The sequence below is a fragment of the Micropterus salmoides genome, unplaced genomic scaffold, assembly GCF_014851395.1.
Source record: "Micropterus salmoides isolate LMB-PRFRI ecotype aquatic unplaced genomic scaffold, ASM1485139v1 Ms_hic_scaffold_14, whole genome shotgun sequence".
Lineage (NCBI taxonomy): Eukaryota > Metazoa > Chordata > Actinopteri > Centrarchiformes > Centrarchidae > Micropterus > Micropterus salmoides.
Window position 1 is genome coordinate 33,448,797 of NW_024040485.1, and position 22,955 is coordinate 33,471,751.

The 22,955-nt window shown below is 43.5% G+C and overlaps 1 protein-coding gene across 1 annotated transcript; it reads left to right on the plus strand.

The window, feature by feature from the left end:
- The first annotated feature begins 4,147 nt into the window (after positions 1-4,147).
- Positions 4,148-12,786, plus strand: ccr9a (chemokine (C-C motif) receptor 9a). The gene is made up of 3 exons (XM_038719127.1): positions 4,148-4,289; positions 6,776-6,852; positions 10,965-12,786. The coding sequence occupies exons 2-3, from the start codon at positions 6,811-6,813 to the stop codon at positions 12,048-12,050; spliced, it is 1,128 nt and encodes a 375-aa protein (XP_038575055.1). The 5' UTR covers positions 4,148-4,289; positions 6,776-6,810; the 3' UTR covers positions 12,051-12,786.
- Positions 12,787-22,955: the final 10,169 nt, after the last annotated feature.

Sequence of the window (22,955 nt, forward strand, 5' to 3'; positions counted from 1 at the left end):
AATCCTACCAGTGGCTGGAAAAGGCTGGACTGAAGGACAGCACAGAAGCACTAATCATGGCGGGACAAGAACAGGCACTCAGTTCAAGGTCAATAGAGGCTGGGGTCTACCTCACCAGGCAGGACCCCAGGTGCAGACTGTGCAAGGACGCCCCTGAGACAGTACAGCACATAACAGCAGGGTGTAAGATGCAGGCAGGAAGTGCGTACATGGAACGCCATAACCAGGTAACTGGCATAGTGTACAGGAACATCTGCCCTGAGTATGGGCTGGAAGTCCCAAGGTCAAAATGGAAGACACCTCCTAAGATAGTTGAGAATGACCGAGCTAAGATCCTGTGGGACTTCAAGATCCAGACTGACAAACTGGTGATGGCTAACCAACCAGACATCGTGTTGATCGACAAACAGCAGAAGAAGGCTGCAGTGATAGATGTGGCGATCCCAAGCGACAGCAACATCAAGAAGAAGGAACACGAGAAGCTTGAGAAATACCAAGGGCTGAAAGAGGAGCTAGAAAAGATGTGGAAAATAAGAGCAACAGTGGTGCCAGTGGTGATCGGAGCACTGGAGGCTGTGACCCCCAAACTGAGAGAGTGGCTACAGCAGATTCCAGGTAAAACATCAGAGGTCTCTGTCCAGAAGAGTGCAGTCCTAGGAACAGCTAAGATACTGAGCAGAACCCTCAAACTCCCAGTCCTCTGGGAGGACCTGAGCTTGACGATGACACATACCACCCCGCAAGGGCTGAGAGGGGGATTTCTATACTATATATATACTATATGTATATATATTTTATATATATGTTAATATATACATAGCATATATATGCCCAAGAAGATTAAGGCAGTGCTGGGAAATAATGGTGGCCACAAGATATTGACACTTTGGGCCCAATTTGGACCTTTTCACTTAGGGGTGTCCTCACTTTTGTTGCCAGCAGTTTAGACATTAATGGCTGTGTGATGTGTTATTTTATAAATCTATTTATACTGTTCTACAAGCTGCACACTCACTACTTTACACTGTACAAGCTGCACACTCATTACTTTACACTGTTATACAAGCTACACGCTCACTACTTTACACTGTTATACAAGCTGCATGCTCACTTCTTTACACTGTTATACCAGCTGTACGCTCACTACTTTACACTGTTATACAAGCTACACGCTCACTACTTTGCACTGTTATACAAGCTACACGCTCACTACTTTACACTGTTATACAAGCTACACGCTCACTACTTTGCACTGTTATACAAGCTGCACGCTCACTACTTTACACTGTTATACAAGCTACACGCTCACTACTTTGCACTGTTATACAAGCTACACGCTCACTACTTTACAATGTTATACAAGCTGCACGCTCACTACTTTACACTGTTATACAAGCTACACGCTCACTACTTTGCACTGTTATACAAGCTACACGCTCACTACTTTACAATGTTATACAAGCTGCACGCTCACTACTTTACACTGTTATACGAGCTGTACGCTCACTACTTTACACTGTTATACAAGCTGCACAAGCTGCACGCTCACTACTTTACACTGTTATACAAGCTGTACGCTCACTACTTTACACTGTTATACGAGCTGTACGCTCACTACTTTACACTGTTATACAAGCTGCACAAGCTGCACGCTCACTACTTTACACTGTTATACAAGCTGTACGCTCACTACTTTACACTGTTATACAAGCTGCACGCTCACTACTTTACACTGTTATACGAGCTGTACGCTCACTACTTTACACTGTTATACAAGCTGCACAAGCTGCACGCTCACTACTTTACACTGTTATACAAGCTGCACAAGCTGCACGCTCACTACTTTACACTGTTATACAAGCTGCACGCTCACTACTTTACACTGTTATACAAGCTGCACGCTCACTACTTTACACTGTTGTACAAGCTGCACGCTCACTACTTTACACTGTACAAGCTGCACGCTCACTACTTTACACTGTTATACAAGCTGTACTCTCACTACTTTACACTGTTATACAAGCTGCACGCTCACTACTTTACACTGTTATACAAGCTGCACGCTCACTACTTTACACTGTTATACAAGCTGTACGCTCACTACTTTACACTGTTATACAAGCTGCAACGCTCACTACTTTACACTGTTATGCCAGCTGCACACTCACTACTTTACACTGTTATACCAGCTGTACACTCACTACTTTACACTGTTATACAAGCTGCGTGCTCACTACTTTACACTGTACAAGCTGCACACTCACTACTTTACACTGTACAAGCTGCACACTCACTACTTTACACTGTTATACAAGCTGCACGCTCACTACTTTACACTGTTATACAAGCTGCACGCTCACTACTTTACACTGTACAAGCTGCACAGTCACTACTTTACACTGTTATACAAGCTGTACGCTCACTACTTTACACTGTACAAGCTGCACAGTCACTACTTTACACTGTTATACAAGCTGCACGCTCACTACTTTACACTGTTATACAAGCTGCACGCTCACTACTTTACACTGTACAAGCTGCACAGTCACTACTTTACACTGTTATACAAGCTGCACGCTCACTACTTTACACTGGAGCACAGGGTCATTTCTTCAGTGTTTCACATGAAACGATAGAATCAAATGTTTACAACAAGTTGAGGGGTCGACTCACTTTGTGAGATGCTGTATATATGTGTGTGTGTGTGTATATATATATATACACATTATGATTCAACAACTTTATGAACTTACTGACACTAGGGTATTACTACTTTTACTGTGGTATGATTGTGGTATAACTACTTTAACTAGTAAAGGAGTGTTTCTTCCACCGCTGGCTATAAATACATATTATACACACACACACACATTTAATTTACAGCTTCACAATTCAGGTGCATGTGTGTGTGTTAGTGTGTGCGTGTGTGTTAGTGTGTACGTGTGTGTGTGTTAGTGTGTGTGTTAGTGTGTGCGTGTGTTAGTGTGTACGTGTGTGTGTGTTAGTGTGTGTGTTAGTGTGTGCGTGTGTGTGTGTGTGTGTTAGTGTGTGTGTGTTAGTGTGTGTTAGTGTGTGTGTGTTAGTGTGTGTTAGTGTGTGTGTTAGTGTGTGTGTGTGTTTTAGTGTGTGCGTGTGTGTTAGTGTGTGTGTGTTAGTGTGTGTGTGTGTTTTAGTGTGTGCGTGTGTGTTAGTGTGCGCGTGTGTGTTAGTGTGTGTGTGTGTGTGTGTGTAACCTTTCAAACAGGAAGTGAACAGAAAAACAGAAAACAGGACACGATGTTCAGACTGCAGAACCACAGACACCTCAGTGCTGCTGCTGCTGCTGCTGCTGCCGCCACACTGTGAGCTTCTATGAAAGAGCAGAGAAATAAAACTGCTGATGTTTCTGTGTGCAGTGATTTCTACTGATTAAAGACTCTTTGTGAGGCCTCAAGTAGAACCCTGTAGTGTTCTAACAGAGTCTCCTCAGGTTCTTCGGGATCATAAGGAGCTTCACTGCCAAGTAGTGTTTAAGATGTCCCAGGAATTTGCTTTTTTGATAAGGTGCTACACGCAGACAGACATACAGCGGACAGAAATAAATGTAGAAATATAAATTGCCAGAATAAAAGCATAGAGAAGAATAATCCAGCTAAGTGCAGAGAAGGAACTACGTGGCAGATCTTGTTACTCGGGTCCGTGTTGAAGCGGATGTTGTGTACATAAATATATAAATTGACTAAATATGAAAACAACTGTACTGTACAACAACGATAACCAATTACAACACTCTGCACCCCAACAGCAGAGACTCCCTGAACTCAGAGGGCTCCGTGTGGCCCCCCAAGTCCTTCTACTGCCGTAGCAGAGCCCCAGAGTCCTGCTCCGCTTGCTCCTTCAGCATGCTGTGTGCTACAAAGCGGGTCAGAGCTCATCTGGGAGGCCACCACAGACCCTCTGGGTGCAGGTCCAGGTCCCTGAGGCGCAGAGTAGCCTGGGGCCTGCAGCCCTGAACACCAGGACCCTGCTCTCACCTGTCCTACCTGTGGTTCTTGTTGTTTACGCTGTACGTGTGTTGGGGAATGATACATTCAGTGACTTCCCTCTGGGGACAAACACAGCAGGCTGCAGTGCGTTCTGGGAAGTTCAGGGTTATTCAGGGGATTACTGTGATCATCAGGAGGCTCCTCCTCCCCTCTCAACTTCTGCTTTGACTCGTCATCTCTGCACGTCACTCTGTGGTTTAACGGACAGAAAGTCAAAACACCGCCAGACTGAGAGACGCTGCAGAGACGAAGAGACACCTGACTGTGAGTCCACAGCCCGCCGCCGCCCGTCTGTCTGTCTGCTTATGTCCTCTGTGTTTATTGCAGCAGGTTTTACCAGGACTTGTTTTATGTACATTTTTATTTATGAATACTTGTTTTAATGAGCTGAGGAGAATCCTGACATGCGTCTCTGTTCTTTTCACTTTGCTGCCTTTGCTCTTGTTTCATGTCGCTTTTTATTTTGTTCTTCTTGTACGTAAACACTGAAGCTGGATCTGCTGTACAAATATATATATATATATATATATATATATATATATGCATGGAGAGAGGGATAATAATGTAAGATAATAATGTAACATCTTGTAAGACACGAGTTCAGCCGAGATTTCTGAGTCCTGATTTAAACCTTTCAGTCTGACACAATCTGATTTATCATCTCTAATCAATGCAGACGGACCTGATCTCTGATCAGTAACAGAAAGTACTGCAAGTAGTACTGCAGGCAGATATTAACTTTGGTATTAGTACATGTTCCACTGTTCCAGCAGCCTGCAGCCACAGTTCACCAGTGATCAATAATCACTTTGATCTGCAATGTCTGTAGACGAGATCACTACAGGAGCGTTTTCCTGTCTTGCTACTTTGCTTTGCACATGAATTATAAAGTACATTTACTCAAGTACTGAACTCTGGTGAAAGGAAATATTGCAGTTTTTACCGCAGCGGCAGATACCACAGAGTAAAAGTATTAATACCACAGAGGTAAAAGTACTAATACCACAGAGGTAAAAGTACTAATACCACAGAGTAAAAGTATTAATATCACAGAGTAAAAGTATTAATACCACAGAGTAAAAGTACTAATACCACAGAGTTAAAAGTATTAATACCAAAGAGTAAAAGTATTAATACCAAAGAGTAAAATTATTAATACCACAGAGGTAAAAGTACTAATACCACTGAGTAAAAGTATTAATACCACAGAGTTAAAAGTATTAATACCAAAGAGTAAAAGTATTAATACCACAGAGTTAAAAGTATTAATACCACAGAGTTAAAAGTATTAATACCACTGAGTAAAAGTATTAATACCACAGAGTTAAAAGTATTAATACCACTGAGTAAAAGTATTAATACCACAGAGTTAAAAGTATTAATACCACTGAGTAAAAGTATTAATACCACAGAGGTAAAAGTACTAATACCACAGAGTAAAAGTATTAATACCACAGAGTTAAAAGTATTAATACCAAAGAGTAAAAGTATTAATACCAAAGAGTAAAATTATTAATACCACAGAGGTAAAAGTACTAATACCACTGAGTAAAAGTATTAATACCACAGAGGTAAAAGTACTAACAATAAGGGGGTAGTGATGGAGCAGTGGATAAGACCCATGCGCTGGTGGGTGAGACCCGGGTTCGATTCCACTGTGAGACACCAACGTGTCCCTGAGCAGAGACTTAACCCCTCGTTGCTCCAGAGGCATGTGACCTCGGACATGTAGAGCAGCTGTAGGTCGCTTTGGATAAAAAGCGTCAGCTAAATGAGTAAATGTGATGTAATACAAAAGAGGCAAAAGTACTAATACCACAAAGTAAAAGTATTAATACCACAGGGGTAAAAGTATTAATACCACAGAATAAAAGTATTAACACCACAGAGGTAAAAGTATTAATACCACAGAGTAAAAGTATTAATACCACAGAGGTAAAAGTACTAATACCACTGAGTAAAAGTATTAATACCACAGAGGTAAAAGTACTAACAATAAGGGGGTAGTGATGGAGCAGTGGATAAGACCCATGCGCTGGTGGGTGAGACCCGGGTTCGATTCCACTGTGAGACACCAACGTGTCCCTGAGCAGAGACTTAACCCCTCGTTGCTCCAGAGGCATGTGACCTCGGACATGTAGAGCAGCTGTAGGTCGCTTTGGATAAAAAGCGTCAGCTAAATGAGTAAATGTGATGTAATACAAAAGAGGCAAAAGTACTAATACCACAAAGTAAAAGTATTAATACCACAGGGGTAAAAGTATTAATACCACAGAGTAAAAGTATTAATACCACAGAGGTAAAAGTACTAATACCACAGAGTAAAAGTATTAATACCACTGAGTAAAAGTATTAATACCACTGAGTAAAAGTATTAATACCACAGAGGTAAAAGTACTAATACCAAAGGGTAAAAGTATTAATACCACAGGGGTAAAAGTACTAATATCACAGAGTAAAAGTATTAATACCACAGAGTAAAAGTATTAATACCACTGAGTAAAAGTATTAACACCACAGAGGTAAAAAGTACTAATACCACAGAGTAAAAGTATTAACACCACAGAGGTAAAAGTACTAATACCACAGAGTAAAAGTATTAATACCACAGAGTAAAAAAACCTCTGTTACATGTAAAAGTCCTGCATTCAAAACTCATGCAGAATAATATACACACAGTGTGTGATGTCACAGTGTGATGTCACCGCCGCTCTTTAACCTAAACCCATCTTTTCTTGTTTCTCTTAAAGGTCACTGAATGACCTCATCGATATTAACATAGAACATGACCTCCATGGACGACTTCATGACAACGTTCACCACTGAGGTAACAAACCCACCTCACACATATGATTATCGATTATTAGTTATAGTGTCCAGGTGTGTTTAGTTTGGTTCAGTTTTGTTCAGTTGTGGCCAGGTGTGTCCAGGTGTGTTTAGTTTGGTTCAGTTGTGTCCAGGTGTGTTTAGTTTGGTTCAGTTGTGTCCAGGTGTCTCCAGGTTTGTTCAGTTTGGTTCAGTTGTGTCCAGTTGTGTCCAGGGGTGTTTAGTTTGGTTCAGTTGTGTCCAGGTGTCTCCAGGTTTGTTCAGTTTGGTTCAGGTGTGTCCAGGTGTGTTTAGTTTGGTTCAGTTTGGTTCAGTTGTGGCCAGGTGTGTCCAGGTGTGTTTAGTTTGGTTCAGTTGTGTCCAGGTGCGTTTAGTTTGGTTCAGTTGTGGCCAGGTGTGTCCAGGTGTGTTTAGTTTGGTTCAGTTGTGGCCAGGTGTGTTTAGTTTGGTTCAGTTGTGTCCAGGTGTCTCCAGGTTTGTTCAGTTTGGTTCAGGTGTGTCCAGGTGTGTTTAGTTTGGTTCAGTTTGGTTCAGTTGTGGCCAGGTGTGTCCAGGTGTGTTTAGTTTGGTTCAGTTGTGTCCAGGTGTGTCCAGGTGTGCTTAGTTTGGTTCAGTTGTGTCCAGGTGTGTTTAGTTTGGTTCAGTTGTGTCCAGGTGTCTCCAGGTGTGTTTAGTTTGGTTCAGTTGTGTCCAGGTGTCTCCAGGTTTGTTCAGTTTGGTTCAGTTGTGTCCAGGTATGTTCAGTTTGGTTCAGTTGTGTCCAGGTGTGTGTCCAGGTGCGTTCAGTTTGGTTCAGTTGTGTCCAGGTGTGTCCAGGTGTGTTTAGTTTGGTTCAGTTTTGTTCAGTTGTGGCCAGGTGTGTCCAGGTGTGTTTAGTTTGGTTCAGTTGTGTCCAGGTGTCTCCAGGTTTGTTCAGTTTGGTTCAGTTGTGTCCAGTTGTGTCCAGGTGTGTTTAGTTTGGTTCAGTTTGGTTCAGTTGTGGCCAGGTGTGTCCAGGTGTGTTTAGTTTGGTTCAGTTGTGTCCAGGTGTGTCCAGGTGTGCTTAGTTTGGTTCAGTTGTGTCCAGGTGTGTTTAGTTTGGTTCAGTTGTGTCCAGGTGTCTCCAGGTGTGTTTAGTTTGGTTCAGTTGTGTCCAGGTGTCTCCAGGTTTGTTCAGTTTGGTTCAGTTGTGTCCAGGTGTGTTCCGTTGTGTCCAGGTGTGTTCAGTTTGGTTCAGTTGTGTCCAGGTGCGTTCAGTTTGGTTCAGTTGTGTCCAGGTGCCTTTAGTTTGGTTCAGTTGTGTCCAGTTGTGTCCAGGTGCCTTTAGTTTGGTTCAGTTGTGTCCAGGTGTGTCCAGGTGTGTTTAGTTTGGTTCAGTTGTGTCCAGGTGTGTCCAGGTGCGTTTAGTTTGGTTCAGTTGTGTCCAGGTGTGTCCAGGTGCGTTTAGTTTGGTTCAGTTGTGTCCAGGTATGTTCAGTTTGGTTCAGTTGTGTCCAGGTGTGTGTCCAGGTGCGTTCAGTTTGGTTCAGTTGTGTCCAGGTGTGTCCAGGTGTGTTTAGTTTGGTTCAGTTTTGTTCAGTTGTGGCCAGGTGTGTCCAGGTGTGTTTAGTTTGGTTCAGTTGTGTCCAGGTGTCTCCAGGTTTGTTCAGTTTGGTTCAGTTGTGTCCAGTTGTGTCCAGGTGTGTTTAGTTTGGTTCAGTTGTGTCCCGGTGTCTCCAGGTTTGTTCAGTTTGGTTCAGGTGTGTCCAGGTGCGTTTAGTTTGGTTCAGTTGTGTCCAGGTGTCTCCAGGTGTGTTTAGTTTGGTTCAGTTTGGTTCAGTTGTGGCCAGGTGTGTCCAGGTGCGTTCAGTTTGATTCAGTTGTGTCCAGGTGTGTTTAGTTTGGTTCAGTTGTGTCCAGGTGTGTTTAGTTTGGTTCAGTTGTGTCCAGGTGCGTTTAGTTTGGTTCAGTTGTGTCCAGGTATGTTCAGTTTGGTTCAGTTGTGTCCAGGTGTGTGTCCAGGTGCGTTCAGTTTGGTTCAGTTGTGTCCAGGTGTGTCCAGGTGTGTTTAGTTTGGTTCAGTTTTGTTCAGTTGTGGCCAGGTGTGTCCAGGTGTGTTTAGTTTGGTTCAGTTGTGTCCAGGTGTCTCCAGGTTTGTTCAGTTTGGTTCAATTGTGTCCAGTTGTGTCCAGGTGTGTTTAGTTTGGTTCAGTTGTGTCCCGGTGTCTCCAGGTTTGTTCAGTTTGGTTCAGGTGTCTCCAGGTGTGTTTAGTTTGGTTCAGTTGTGTCCAGGTGTCTCCAGGTTTGTTCAGTTTGGTTCAGTTGTGTCCAGGTGTGTTCCGTTGTGTGCAGGTGTGTTCAGTTTGGTTCAGTTGTGTCCAGGTGCGTTCAGTTTGGTTCAGTTGTGTCCAGTTGTGTCCAGGTGCGTTTAGTTTGGTTCAGTTGTGTCCAGGTGTGTCCAGGTGTGTTTAGTTTGGTTCAGTTGTGTCCAGGTGTGTCCAGGTGTGTTTAGTTTGGTTCAGTTTTGTTCAGTTGTGGCCAGGTGTGTTTAGTTTGGTTCAGTTGTGTCCAGGTGTGTTTAGTTTGGTTCAGTTGTGTCCAGGTGTCTCCAGGTGTGTTTAGTTTGGTTCAGTTGTGTCCAGGTGTGTTTAGTTTGGTTCAGTTGTGTCCAGGTGTCTCCAGTTGTGTCCAGGTGTGTTTAGTTTGGTTCAATTGTGGCCAGGTGTGTCCAGGTGTGTTTAGTTTGGTTCAGTTGTGTCCAGGTGTGTTTAGTTTGGTTCAGTTGTGTCCAGGTGCGTTTAGTTTGGTTCAGTTGTGTCCAGGTGTGTCCAGGTGTGCTTAGTTTGGTTCAGTTGTGTCCAGGTGTGTTTAGTTTGGTTCAGTTGTGTCCAGGTGCGTTTAGTTTTGTTCAGCTGTGTCCAGGTGTCTCCAGGTGTGTTTAGTTTGGTTCAGTTGTGTCCAGGTGTCTCCAGGTTTGTTCAGTTTGGTTCAGTTGTGTCCAGGTGTGTTCCGTTGTGTCCAGGTGTGTTCAGTTTGGTTCAGTTGTGTCCAGGTGCGTTCAGTTTGGTTCAGTTGTGTCCAGGTGTGTCCAGGTGCGTTTAGTTTGGTTCAGTTGTGTCCAGTTGTGTCCAGGTGCGTTTAGTTTGGTTCTGTTGTGTCCAGGTGTGTCCAGGTGTGTTTAGTTTGGTTCAGTTGTGGCCAGGTGTGTCCAGGTGCGTTTAGTTTGGTTCAGTTGTGTCCAGGTGTGTCCAGGTGCGTTTAGTTTGGTTCAGTTGTGTCCAGGTGTGTCCAGGTGTGTTTAGTTTGGTTCAGTTGTGTCCAGGTGTGTCCAGGTGCGTTTAGTTTGGTTCAGGTGTGTCCAGGTGTGTTTCCAGGTTTGTTCAGTTTGATTCAGTTTTTTCCAGGTGTGTCCAGGTGTGTTTAGTTTGGTTCAGTTGTGTCCATGTGTGTTCAGTTTGGTTCAGTTGTGTCCAGGTGTGTTTAGTTTGGTTCAGTTGTGTCCAGGTGTGTTCAGTTTGGTTCAGTTGTGGCCAGGTGTGTGTCCAGGTGTGTTCAGTTTGGTTCAGCTGTGGCCAGGTGTGTTCAGTTTGGTTCAGCTGTGGCCAGGTGTGTTCAGTTTGGGTCAGTTGTGGACAGATGTTTTAAGTTGTGTCCATGTTTGTTCAGGTATGTTCAGTTTGGTTCAGTTGTGTGGCCATGTGCGTTTAGTTTGGTTCAGTTTAGTCCATGTGTTTCCGGGGGCGTTTAGTTTAGTTCAGTTGTGTGTCCAGGTGTGTTTAGTTTGGTTCAGTTTTGTCCAGGTGTGTCCAGGTGTGTTTAGTTTGGTTCAGTTGTGTCAGGTGTGTTCAGTTTGGTTCAGTTGTGGCCAGGTGTGTTCAGTTTGGTTCAGTTGTGTGTCCAGGTGCGTTTAGTTTGGTTCAGTTTTGTCCAGGTGTTTCCAGGTGCGTTTAGTTTGGTTCAGTTGTGTGTCCAGGTGTGTTTAGTTTGGTTCAGTTGTGTCCAGGTGTGTTCAGTTTGGTTCAGTTGTGTCCATGTGTGTCAAGGTGTGTTCAGTTTGGTTCAGTTGTGTCCAGGTGTGTTTAGTTTGGTTTAGTTGTGTCCATGTGTGTCCAGGTGTGTCCAGGTGTATTCAGGTGTGTCGTCTTTGTCTTATAGGACCCGTCCTCCATCAGCCCTTCACCCACCACTGACGATGACTACGAATACGAGGACCTGCTGTGTGACCGGGCGTCGGTGCGGGAGTTCAGGAGACTCTCCGAGCCGCCGCTCTTCTGGATCATCGTCATTGTGGGCGGAGCTGGGAACCTGGCCGTGGTGTGGATCTACCTGAACTTCCGGCGGCGGCTGAAGACCATGACGGACATTTACCTGCTGAACCTGGCGGTGGCCGACCTGCTGTTCCTCGTCACGCTGCCACTGTGGGCGGAGGAGGCGTTGAATGGCTGGAGCTTTGGCTCCGCCCTCTGCAAAGTGAACTCTGCCGTCTACAAGGTGAATCTGTTCAGCAGCATGCTGCTGCTCACCTGCATCAGCATCGACCGCTACGTGGTCATCGTGCAGGCCACCAAGGCACAGAACTCGCAGGAGGAGCGCCGCCGCTGCAGCCGGCTGGTGTGTGCAGGAGTGTGGCTGCTGGCCCTGGTGCTCGCCATACCCGAGCTGGTGTTCGCCACCACCGCCACGGCGGACTCGCAGCAGTACTGCAGGATGGTGTTCCCATCACACCTGGGCAACCGCACCAAGATCCTGGTGCTGTCTCTGCAGGTGAGCATGGGCTTCTTCCTGCCTCTGATCGTCATGGCATTCTGCTACAGCGTCATCGTCGCCAAGCTGCTCAAGACCAAAAACTTCCAGAAGCACAAGGCCATGCGCGTCATCCTGGCCGTGGTGGTGGCGTTCGTCGTGTCCCAGCTGCCCTACAACTGCGTGCTGGTGATGGAGGCGGCTCAGGCCTCCAACATGACCATGACGGATTGCACGGAGATGAAGCGCTTCGACAAGGCGGGGCAGGTGCTGAAGAGTCTGGCCTACATGCACGCCTGCCTCAACCCCTTCCTCTACGTCTTCATCGGCGTGCGATTCCGCAAAGACATGAAGGAGCTACTGCTGCGCTGCAGCTGCCGCCAGCCATTGGCCAAAAAGAGTCCGAGTCATCTGAGCAAGTCTTGCAGGAGTCCGCTGAACTCCACCCGGGCCTCGGTGATGTCAGACAGCGACACCTCGCAGGCGCTGTCGCTGTAGACCACTTCCTGTCTGCTGCAGCCATGGTTAAACTGTGAGGTCGACAGACGGCTTCATCTCTCCTTCATCCCTCCTTCATCTCTTCTTCATCCCTCCTTCATGAAGCCCTTAACTCATTAAAGGCTTTTCAAATTAAGATGTTTTAAGGGGTTTAGCTTTTCAAATTAAAGGACAAACGAAGGATCTGGAAACAAACTGACTCGGACTGTTTGTGGTTTTTGGGGGATTCCTTGCATCGGTGAATCAGTTTCTCTTCAGCAAATTAAAAACAATGAAACGGCTGAACTGTCGGCATCTTAAGACTTTTATCCAGGACCTTCTCAGGAACCTTCCAGGACTTTTCCAGAACTTAGTCCGGACTTGCCTGTGTACTGAATGTGAAGCTCTTTTACTGAAGAACTTTGTGGTTTTTTGCTGCTTTTATTCTAGACAATTTAGTTCTGTGACTTCTCGGCTGCTCACTGTGTTGCATCATCCTGTTTGAACAGGAAACGCATCACAGGAAGAAGTGACGGCGAGTCAGAACATCTGCTGTGACATTACTGTGAATATTTTATGTCTGCTGCTTGTTAACATTCATTACAAAAGAAGGAAGCGCCTCTGATACTGAACACATGCTAACAGAGGCTAACTTGACCTCTGCAGGTGTTCTGATGTGTACATAGTTTTCTTTGTGATTTTTGCTGTGTAAATAAACGTGAAGCGTCTCTGTGAGCGTGTTCACCATGAAACATTACAGTGTGTGCAGAGTTTGTGTTCACCTGTTACATGACATGAAACATTAGAGTGTGTGCAGAGCGTGAAAAACAGGAGGAAGTTGAAGAGAACAGTCAGACGGTTTCTTCACATCCTTCCTGCTCTCATCCTGTTTGTGTTTTAATCTGTAAAAACCAGAACACACAGTTCTGCTTCTGATCAGATCAATAGTAACACCTGTTACATCCACGCTGACTCACACAGGTTGGGGTTTAACCCCACGATTATTACTATAAAACCTAATTCATCAGTTCAGATTTAGTGCAGATACTAACTGCTGGCCTATAAAAAGCTTTGTGGTCACTTTCTCCTTCTTATCCTCCTCCTGGCAAATAAACTGTAAGCTGTGTGTTAATATTTAAAGTCTCTGAACACTGAGACAGTCAATGAAAAGAAACAACACAGCTCAGAAATGCATAGAGAGTAAAGCCACTACAAGCTGGCACCCAGCAGCCGGGGCCCCCCAGAGCCCCCCAGAGCCCAAAGGACCCGAGACCACAAAATCTTTGAACATTTAAATGCAAACATCCACAATCCTGATGAACAGCTGGAGAAACAGGCTATGTACGCAATTAAGAACACAATGTGAAAAATAGTTGTGGCCTTCTAAAAACTACTGATTCACTAAGATCTGTAGGATCAGGTGAGAGTCCGGCCTGCCTTCTCCTGGGGACACATCTTCTGGAGGTGGCCTACCTGGACTACACCTCGAGAGGAAACAAGAAAGGGTTGTACAGGGTTAGCTAGCATTTCAGATTTCTTTATTTAGATGTTTAGAGAGAACAGATTTAACACAGTCCACCAACAGCGATGACAAATAATGAAGTCAAACAGCAACAGCTAGCTCGGTTTTTGTTTCCTACACTGAGCTGCAGCCAACAGAGCTCAGTGACAGCATCAAGCACACCTGGGCCCGTTTCAGAAAGGGGACGTAACAAACTCGGAGCTTCTCCCTGAGCTCTGAGCTGAGGTGGGAAACGAACAGCTGATCAGAATCAGTTCAGTCAGCTCTGAGTATGTTGAGCCAGATGGAGGCGTGGGAATGAAAAAAAGCCTCATCGATGGAGCTCCGATCCTACGATTCACCATGGCAACGGGTAAATAAAGGCAGAACCTCCATGTTAATCGGGTGGAGCTAGAAATATGAACGCTGCTCTAAAACGCAGGAGTGGAGGAAGGATCAATGCGTGAACATTATTAGGCTGCTACACAGCGTTGCTCATTCATCATTTACCAGACTGGACTTTCCTTAATAAATGTTAAAGAGCTGCAGCCCGTTACATTCATTTTAAATAGGAAGGCTGTATTTATAAGCTGTAACCCGACGGGACTAAATGCCGGAGGCAATCGGCTGTCTGATTATGAAAATAGGTACAGATCAAATATCAGACACTTTAATCGTGAACCTGTGAAAGTCACAGTCACACCCAGCAGGTTAGACTATTCATTATTTTTTGCAGTGGAAAATGTATCTATAGGTTAAAGTTTTAGACGTCTATGTTACATTAATAAAAACTCCCTCATTTCGTATTTTATTAATGCTGTCAGAACACATTCAGACTGTCAGCAGCTAATAATGAAAAACTCACCTGTTTGTTTCAGCTGCACCACCCTCACTCAGAAACAGTCACATTATCATAAGTTGAGAACTACACCTAATCAGGACATAGGACTACTATACTACTACTCTGGACTTGCGGGTTCAGGCTCTGGACTTGCAGGTTCAGGCTCTGGACATGTGGGTTCAAACACTGGACTTGCACGTTCAGGCTCTGGACTTGCACGTTCAGGCTCTGGACTTGCGGGTTCAGGCTCTGGACATGTGGGTTCAAACACTGGACTTGCACGTTCAGGCTCTGGACTTGCGGGTTCAGGCTCTGGACATGTGGGTTCAAACACTGGACTTGCACGTTCAGGCTCTGGACTTGCGGGTTCAGGCTCTGGACATGTGGGTTCAAACACTGGACTTGCACGTTCAGGCTCTGGACTTGCGGGTTCAGGCTCTGGACATGTGGGTTCAAACACTGGACATGTGGGTTCAGGCTCTGGACTTGTGGGTTCAGACACTGGACATGTGGGTTCAGGCTCTGGACTTGCAGGTTCAGGCTCTGGACTTGCAGGTTCAGGCTCTGAGTCTCTGAGTCTTTTGGTCTGTGGTTTGATATTTTCTGCAGGTCATGAGTTTCTGTGATGACAAAGAAAAACAAAATGTGACAGAAAGAAGTGAAACTGAGGAAGAGACAGATCCAGCCAATCACACGCCTGACATGACAATATTTTGTATTTTAAATACATGTATCATAAATACTGCCCATCAGTATTACTGTGTATTAGTACTGTGTATTTCTGTGTATCACAGAGTAGTGAGGGTGCTGTGTTGTGTATTACTGTGTATTAGTACTGTGTATTAGTACTGTGTATTTCTGTGTATCACAGAGTAGTGAGGGTGCTGTGTTGTGTATTACTGTGTATTAGTACTGTGTATTAGTACTGTGTATTTCTGTGTATCACAGAGTAGTGAGGGTGCTGTGTTGTGTATTACTGTGTATTAGTACTGTGTATTAGTACTGTGTATTTCTGTGTATCACAGAGTAGTGAGGGTGCTGTGTTGTGTATTACTGTGTATTAGTACTGTGTATTAGTACTGTGTATTTCTGTGTATCACAGAGTAGTGAGGGTGCTGTGTTGTGTATTACTGTGTATTAGTACTGTGTATTAGTACTGTGTATTTCTGTGTATCACAGAGTAGTGAAACAGAAATCTGCTGCTGCTGCTGGGAAAGTTTCACCTGCTGCGCCGCCGTTAACCACTTCCTGCTGAGATTGAGAGAAACATGCTTGGTGAAACGGCCCATTGTCATGGTGACGTCAGGAATCAGTTATCATGCTGCTTGTATTGTTTCTGGTTTCACCCAGAAAAAACACCTGAGCTTCCCTGGAAGCAAACAGCAGCTGAGTCACATGGCAGGGGGGGGGGGGGGGGGTTCTGTGTGTGCACTCACACATCTATCTTTGTGAGGACCAAGTTTTAAACCTACGTTGTGAGGACATTGTGGCCCCCCCTCACTACCTCAAGTTTGAAGGTTCAGACCTGGTGTTCAACTCTGGCGCTGCGGTCAGCGTCAACTCCTTCTCACTCCCGACTCGTCACATGTTCGCGCTTGGTGAAGGCCCTTTGGTGTCGCTTCTTAATGCCCTGGGTGCCCCTTTAGTGTCATTTTTAGCTGCTTCAAGCTCCGCGGTCAAGTTCAACGCTTAGCAACAACAAATATGCAACGTCCGGTTAGACTTTCAAAATAAAACGCCAGTGTTTTGAAACAGCACGTTGTTAAAGTCGTCAAACGTTGCTGTTTGGTTGGGTTTAGGCACAGAAAATACTTGGTTAAAGGTTCAGTCTGTAATATTTCTGAGGATCTATTAACAGAAATGCAATCTAAGATCCATAACTATGTTTTCAGTGGTGTGTAAAGACCTTACACAATGCACCATTCTGTATTTATTACCTTACAAGAGACATTTCTATCTCCATAACCGCCGGCACCCCTTCCATGGACGTCGCCACGTTGCATCGTCTCTACAGTAGCTGAAAACTATAGAGCGCGTCTCGTCAGTAGGTCGTCCTTCTTCTGCTTGTATAATTCAGGCAGTGTAGACGCTTGTCACTACATTAAATGTGTACGACAGAGAAGAAGAGTAAATAATAATAATAAACAGTCTCCGAGTAATCGTCTGGTTTATTAAAAGTAAGAACAGAAGTGAAATTTGGACAAATGGAGGATCACACTTATTATTTAGCACGAGCCGACAGCCTGTGGATTTTGGTCATTACAGGAGAGATAACATGAAGCCAGACGTGTGGGGACAGATGACGGCAGAAATAAAGGATATAATTGTTGTGGATTTTAAATCAGCTGATTAATTGGCAATAAAATGGTAACTTACAGCATAGGAGCACCTGTCAGACAGCTAAACTCCACATTTTACTGCCCTGGTAGAAAAACTATGTAGTTGGATGTCATGTAACGTTAGTTATTCTCCAGGCTTTGCCTTACACATGGACATATATGTGTTGTTGGCGTCCATGAGACAATCAGCTGATAGAACGGGTTGTCAACGTTATTAACTTCAGTTTCATTATCCTGACGTTAAAACAGGTTGCAGCTCAATGACTTGTCCTCACGTAGAGATTAGTTGTAAATATTTACAGCTGCAGGTGGAGCTGCTGTTAGCTAACTGACAAAGCTAACGTTAGCATGCTAATATCTGAAGAGTGAAAGAGGTCATATGGGCAGCTGAAGCGGTGAGACAGAAGACCACAGGCAGAAGATCAGGAACGTTTGCGTTTGGCTAGCTGTCTATTTAGCTCTATCAGCTGCCAATCACAGCCTGGAGGGGGCTGGACAAAAGTTTGACTTTCTACAGCTTAAAGGAACTCATTCTTCTGCATGCATGTTATGATCATTGACGAGTTATCACTTAGGATTATCAAATTAGAGACTAACACGACCACCATGTAGAGCATTTTTCTTGCACAAGCATTCAAAGAATGAAAAAAATGCACAAACATGCTGGTAAGAATATTATACATATATATATAGTGTTAAGCTATATAGTATACTAATATATGGAATTAGAATAAAGATGATAACATTATATAATATATATTTTTTCATGTTATAATATTAAACGAATACAAAGATTTATGAGATCTTACAGAAACCTGGATGTCTGACTCCAGACTCAGCCAGCACATTTGAGCGGACAGAGTGAAAGACCTGGTGTGATCACAGGAAGATACATACCATGAGGTCTTTCTGCTCTCCTGATCTGGAATTTCTCATGCTTCTGTGTCAACCATTCTGGCTACAGAGGGAATTCACAGGGGTTATGATGAAAGCTGTGTATTTCCCCCCACAAGCCAAAACACAACGGGTACTTAAAAAACTGTATGGGACTATAAGTAAGCAGGAACCACGCATCCTGAGGCTGCATTCATTGTAACCGGGGACTTTAATAATGCAAAATTCAAGTCAATTGCACAAAAATATTAGCAGCACGTTTTAATACACAAGGGGACCGGGTTTTGGACCACTACTATTGTCTGTTCCGGGATGGCTACAAATCCCTCTCCTGTCCATGGTTAGACAAATCAGATCTCTCCTCCATTTTCCTTCTACCTGCTTTCGTGTTAACGTTGTGAAACGCAGGTTTAGGTTTAACAAACAAAACTACTTGGTTAGATGTAGGCACCAAAACTACTTGGTCATGTTTAGGCACCAAAACTACTTAGTTAGGTTTAGGCATGAAAACCACTTGGTTAGATTTATGCAACATAACCACTTGGTTGGGTTTAGGCACCAAAACTACTTGGTTAGGTTTAGGCATGAAAACCACTTGGTCAGGTTTAGGCACCAAAACTACTTGGTTAGATTTAGGCAACAAAACTACTTGGTTAGGTTTAGGCACCAAAACTACTTGGTCAGGTTTAGGCATGAAACCCACTTGGTCAGGTTTAGACACCAAAACTACTTGGTTAGATTTAGACACCAAAACTACTTGGTTAGGTTTAGGCATGAAAACCACTTGGTCAGGTTTAGGCACCAAAACTACATGGTCAGGTTTAGGCAACAAAACTACTTGTTTATATTTAGGCACCAAAACTACATGGTCAGGTTTAGGCAACAAAACTACTTGGTTATATTTAGGCAACAAAACCACTTGGTCAGGTTTAGGCACCAAAACTACTTGGTTAGATTTAGACACCAAAACTACTTGGTCAGGTTTAGGCATGAAAACCACTTGGTCAGGTTTAGGCATGAAATCACTTAGTTAGGTTTAGGCAACAAAACCACTTGGTCAGGTTTAGGCACCAAAACCACTTGGTCAGGTTTAGGCAACAAAACTACTTGGTTAGATTTAGACACCAAAACTACTTGGTTAGATTTAGACACCAAAACTACTTGGTTAGATTTATGCAACATAACCACTTGGTCAGGTTTAGGCATGAAAACCAATTGATTAGATTTAGGCATGAAGACCACTTGGTCAGGTTTAGGCACCAAAACTACTTGGTCTGGTTTAGGCATGAAAACCACTTTGTCTGGTTTAGGCAACAAAGCCATGTGGTCAGGTTTAGGCACCACAACTACTTGGTTAGATTTAGGCACCAAAACTACATGGTCAGGTTTAGGCATGAAAACCACTTGGTCAGGTTTAGGCACCAAAACTACTTGGTTAGATTTAGACACCAAAACTACTTGGTTAGATTTAGACACCAAAACTACTTGGTTAGATTTATGCAACATAACCACTTGGTCAGGTTTAGGCATGAAAACCAATTGATTAGATTTAGGCATGAAGACCACTTGGTCAGGTTTAGGCACCAAAACTACTTGGTCAGGTTTAGGCATGAAAACCACTTTGTCCGGTTTAGGCACCAAAACTACTTGGTTAGATTCAGGCAACAAAACCACTTGGTCATGTTTAGGCACCAAAACCACTTGGTCAGGTTTAGGCATGAAAACCACTTGGTCAGGTTCAGGCAACAAAACCACTTGGTCGGGTTTAGGCAACAAAACTACTTGGTTAGATTTATGCAACAAACCTACTTGGTTAGATTTATGCAACATAACCACTTGGTCAGGTTTAGGCAACAAAACCACTTGGTTAGATTTAGGCATGAAAACCACTAGGTTAGATTTAGGCAACAAAACTACTTGGTCAGGTTTAGGCATGAAAACCACTTGGTCAGGTTTAGGCACCAAAACTACTTGGTTAGATTTAGACACCAAAACCACTTGGTCAGGTTTAGGCATGAAAACCACTTGGTCAGGTTTGGGCAACAAAACCACTTGGTCAGGTTTAGTCATGAAAACCACTTGGTCAGGTTTAGGCAACAAAACCACTTGGTTAGGTTTAGGCACCAAAATTACTTGGTTAGATTTAGACACCAAAACTAGTTGGTCAGGTTTAGGCATGAAAACCACTTGGTCAGGTTTAGGCAACAAAACCACTTGGTCAGGTTTAGGCAACAAAACCTCTTGGTCAGGTTTAGGCATGAAAACTACTTGGTCAGGTTTAGGCACCAAAATTACTTGGTTAGATTTAGACACCAAAACTACTTGGTCAGGTTTAGGCATGAAAACCACTTGGTCAGGTTTAGGCAACAAAACCACTTGGTCAGGTTTAGGCAACAAAACCTCTTGGTCAGGTTTAGGCATGAAAACTACTTGGTCAGGTTTAGGCACCAAAATTACTTGGTTAGATTTAGACACCAAAACTACTTGGTCAGGTTTAGGCATGAAAACCACTTGGTCAGGTTTAGGCAACAAAACCACTTGGTCAGGTTTAGGCAACAAAACCTCTTGGTCAGGTTTAGGCAACAAAACCACTTGGTCAGGTTTAGGCACCAAAATTACTTGATTAGATTTAGACACCAAAACTACTTGGTCAGGTTTAGACATGAAAACCACTTGGTCAGGTTTAGGCAACAAAACCACTTGGTCAGGTTTAGGCACCAAAACCACTTGGTCAGGTTTAGGCAACAAAACTACTTGGTTAGATTTATGCAACATAACCACTTGGTCAGGTTTAGGCATGAAAACCAATTGATTAGATTTAGGCATGAAAACCACTTGGTCGGGTTTAGGCATGAAAACCACTTTGTCAGGTTTAGGCAACAAAACTAGTTGGTTAGAGTTAGGCATGAAAACCACGTGGTCAGGTTTAGGCAACAAAACTACTTGGTCAGGTTTAGGCAACAAAACTACATAGTCGGGTTTAGGCAACAAAACTACTTGGTTAGAATTAGGCAACAAAACCACTTGGTTAGATTTAGGCAACAAAACTACTTGGTTAGATTTATGCAACATAACCACTTGGTTAGATTTAGGCAACAAAACCACTTGGTCAGGTTTAGGCAACAAAACCACTTGGTCAGGTTTAGGCACCAAAATTACTTGGTCAGGTTTAGGCAACAAAACTACTTGGTTAGATTTATGCAACATAACCACTTGGTCAGGTTTAGGCATGAAAACCAATTGATTAGATTTAGGCATGAAAACCACTTGGTCGGGTTTAGGCATGAAAACCACTTTGTCAGGTTTAGGCAACAAAACTAGTTGGTTAGAGTTAGGCATGAAAACCACGTGGTCAGGTTTAGGCAACAAAACTACTTGGTCAGGTTTAGGCAACAAAACTACATAGTCGGGTTTAGGCAACAAAACTACTTGGTTAGAATTAGGCAACAAAACCACTTGGTTAGATTTAGGCAACAAAACTACTTGGTTAGATTTATGCAACATAACCACTTGGTTAGATTTAGGCAACAACAGTAGTTGGTCAGATTTAGGCATGAAAACCACTTGGTCAGGTTTAGGCAACAAAACTACTTGGTCAGGTTTAGGCAACAAAACTACATAGTCGGGTTTAGGCAACAAAACTACTTGGTTAGAATTAGGCAACAAAACTACTTGGTCAGGTTTAGGCATGAAACCCACTTGGTCAGATTTAGGCAACAAAACTAGTTGGTTAGATTTAGGCATGAAAACCACTTGGTCAAGTTTGGGCATGAAAACCACTTGGTTAGATTTAGGCAACAAAACTAGTTGGTTAGATTTAGGCATGAAAACCACTTGGCCGGGTTTAGGCAACAAAACCACTTGGTCAGGTTCAGGCAACAAAACCACTTGGTCGGGTTTAGGCAACAAAACTACTTGGTTAGATTTATGCAACAAACCTACTTGGTTAGATTTATGCAACATAACCACTTGGTCAGGTTTAGGTAACAAAACTACATGGTCACGTTTAGGCAACAAAACCACTTGGTTATATTTAGGCAACAAAACCACTTGGTCAGGTTTAGGCATGAAAACCACTTGGTCAGGTTTAGGCACCAAAACTACTTGGTTAGATTTAGACACCAAAACTACTTGGTCAGGTTTAGGCATGAAAACCACTTGGTCAGGGCAACAAAACCACTTGGTCAGGTTTAGTCATGAAAACCACTTGGTCAGGTTTAGGCAACAAAACCACTTGGTTAGGTTTAGGCACCAAAATTACTTGGTTAGATTTAGACACCAAAACTACTTGGTCAGGTTTAGGCATGAAAACCACTTGGTCAGGTTTAGGCAACAAAACCACTTGGTCAGGTTTAGGCAACAAAACCTCTTGGTCAGGTTTAGGCACCAAAACTACTTGGTCAGGTTTAGGCAACAAAACCACTTGGTCAGGTTTAGGCACCAAAATTACTTGGTTAGATTTAGACACCAAGACTACTTGGTCAGGTTTAGGCATGAAAACCACTTGGTCAGGTTTAGGCAACAAAACTACTTGGTCAGGTTTAGGCAACAAAACCACTTGGTCAGGTTTAGGCACCAAAATTACTTGGTTAGATTTAGACACCAAGACTACTTGGTCAGGTTTAGGCATGAAAACCACTTGGTCAGGTTTAGGCAACAAAACTACTTGGTTAGATTTATGCAACATAACCACTTGGTCAGGTTTAGGCATGAAAACCAATTGATTAGATTTAGGCATGAAAACCACTTGGTCGGGTTTAGGCATGAAAACCACTTTGTCAGGTTTAGGCAACAAAACTACTTGGTTAGATTTATGCAACATAACCACTTGGTTAGATTTAGGCAACAACAGTAGTTGGTCAGATTTAGGCATGAAAACCACTTGGTCAGGTTTAGGCAACAAAACTACTTGGTCAGGTTTAGGCAACAAAACTACATAGTCGGGTTTAGGCAACAAAACTACTTGGTTAGAATTAGGCAACAAAACTACTTGGTCAGGTTTAGGCATGAAAACTACTTGATCAGATTTAGGCAACAAAACTAGTTGGTTAGATTTAGGCATGAAAACCACTTGGTCAGGTTTAGGCAACAAAACTACTTGGTCAGGTTTAGGCAACAAAACTACATAGTCGGGTTTAGGCAACAAAACTACTTGGTTAGAATTAGGCAACAAAACTACTTGGTCAGGTTTAGGCATGAAAACTACTTGGTCAGATTTAGGCAACAAAACTAGTTGGTTAGATTTAGGCATGAAAACCACTTGGTCAGGTTTAGGCAACAAAACCACTTGGTCAGGTTTAGGCAACAAAACCTCTTGGTCAGGTTTAGGCACCAAAACCACTTGGTCAGGT

Coding starts and splice junctions, on each gene's coding strand:
- ccr9a (XM_038719127.1), top strand. CDS start 6,811: ATGACCTCCATGGACGACTTCATGACAACGTTCACCACTGAG. Junction 6,853..10,964: donor TGACAACGTTCACCACTGAG/GTAACAAACCCA, acceptor TTTGTCTTATAG/GACCCGTCCTCCATCAGCCC.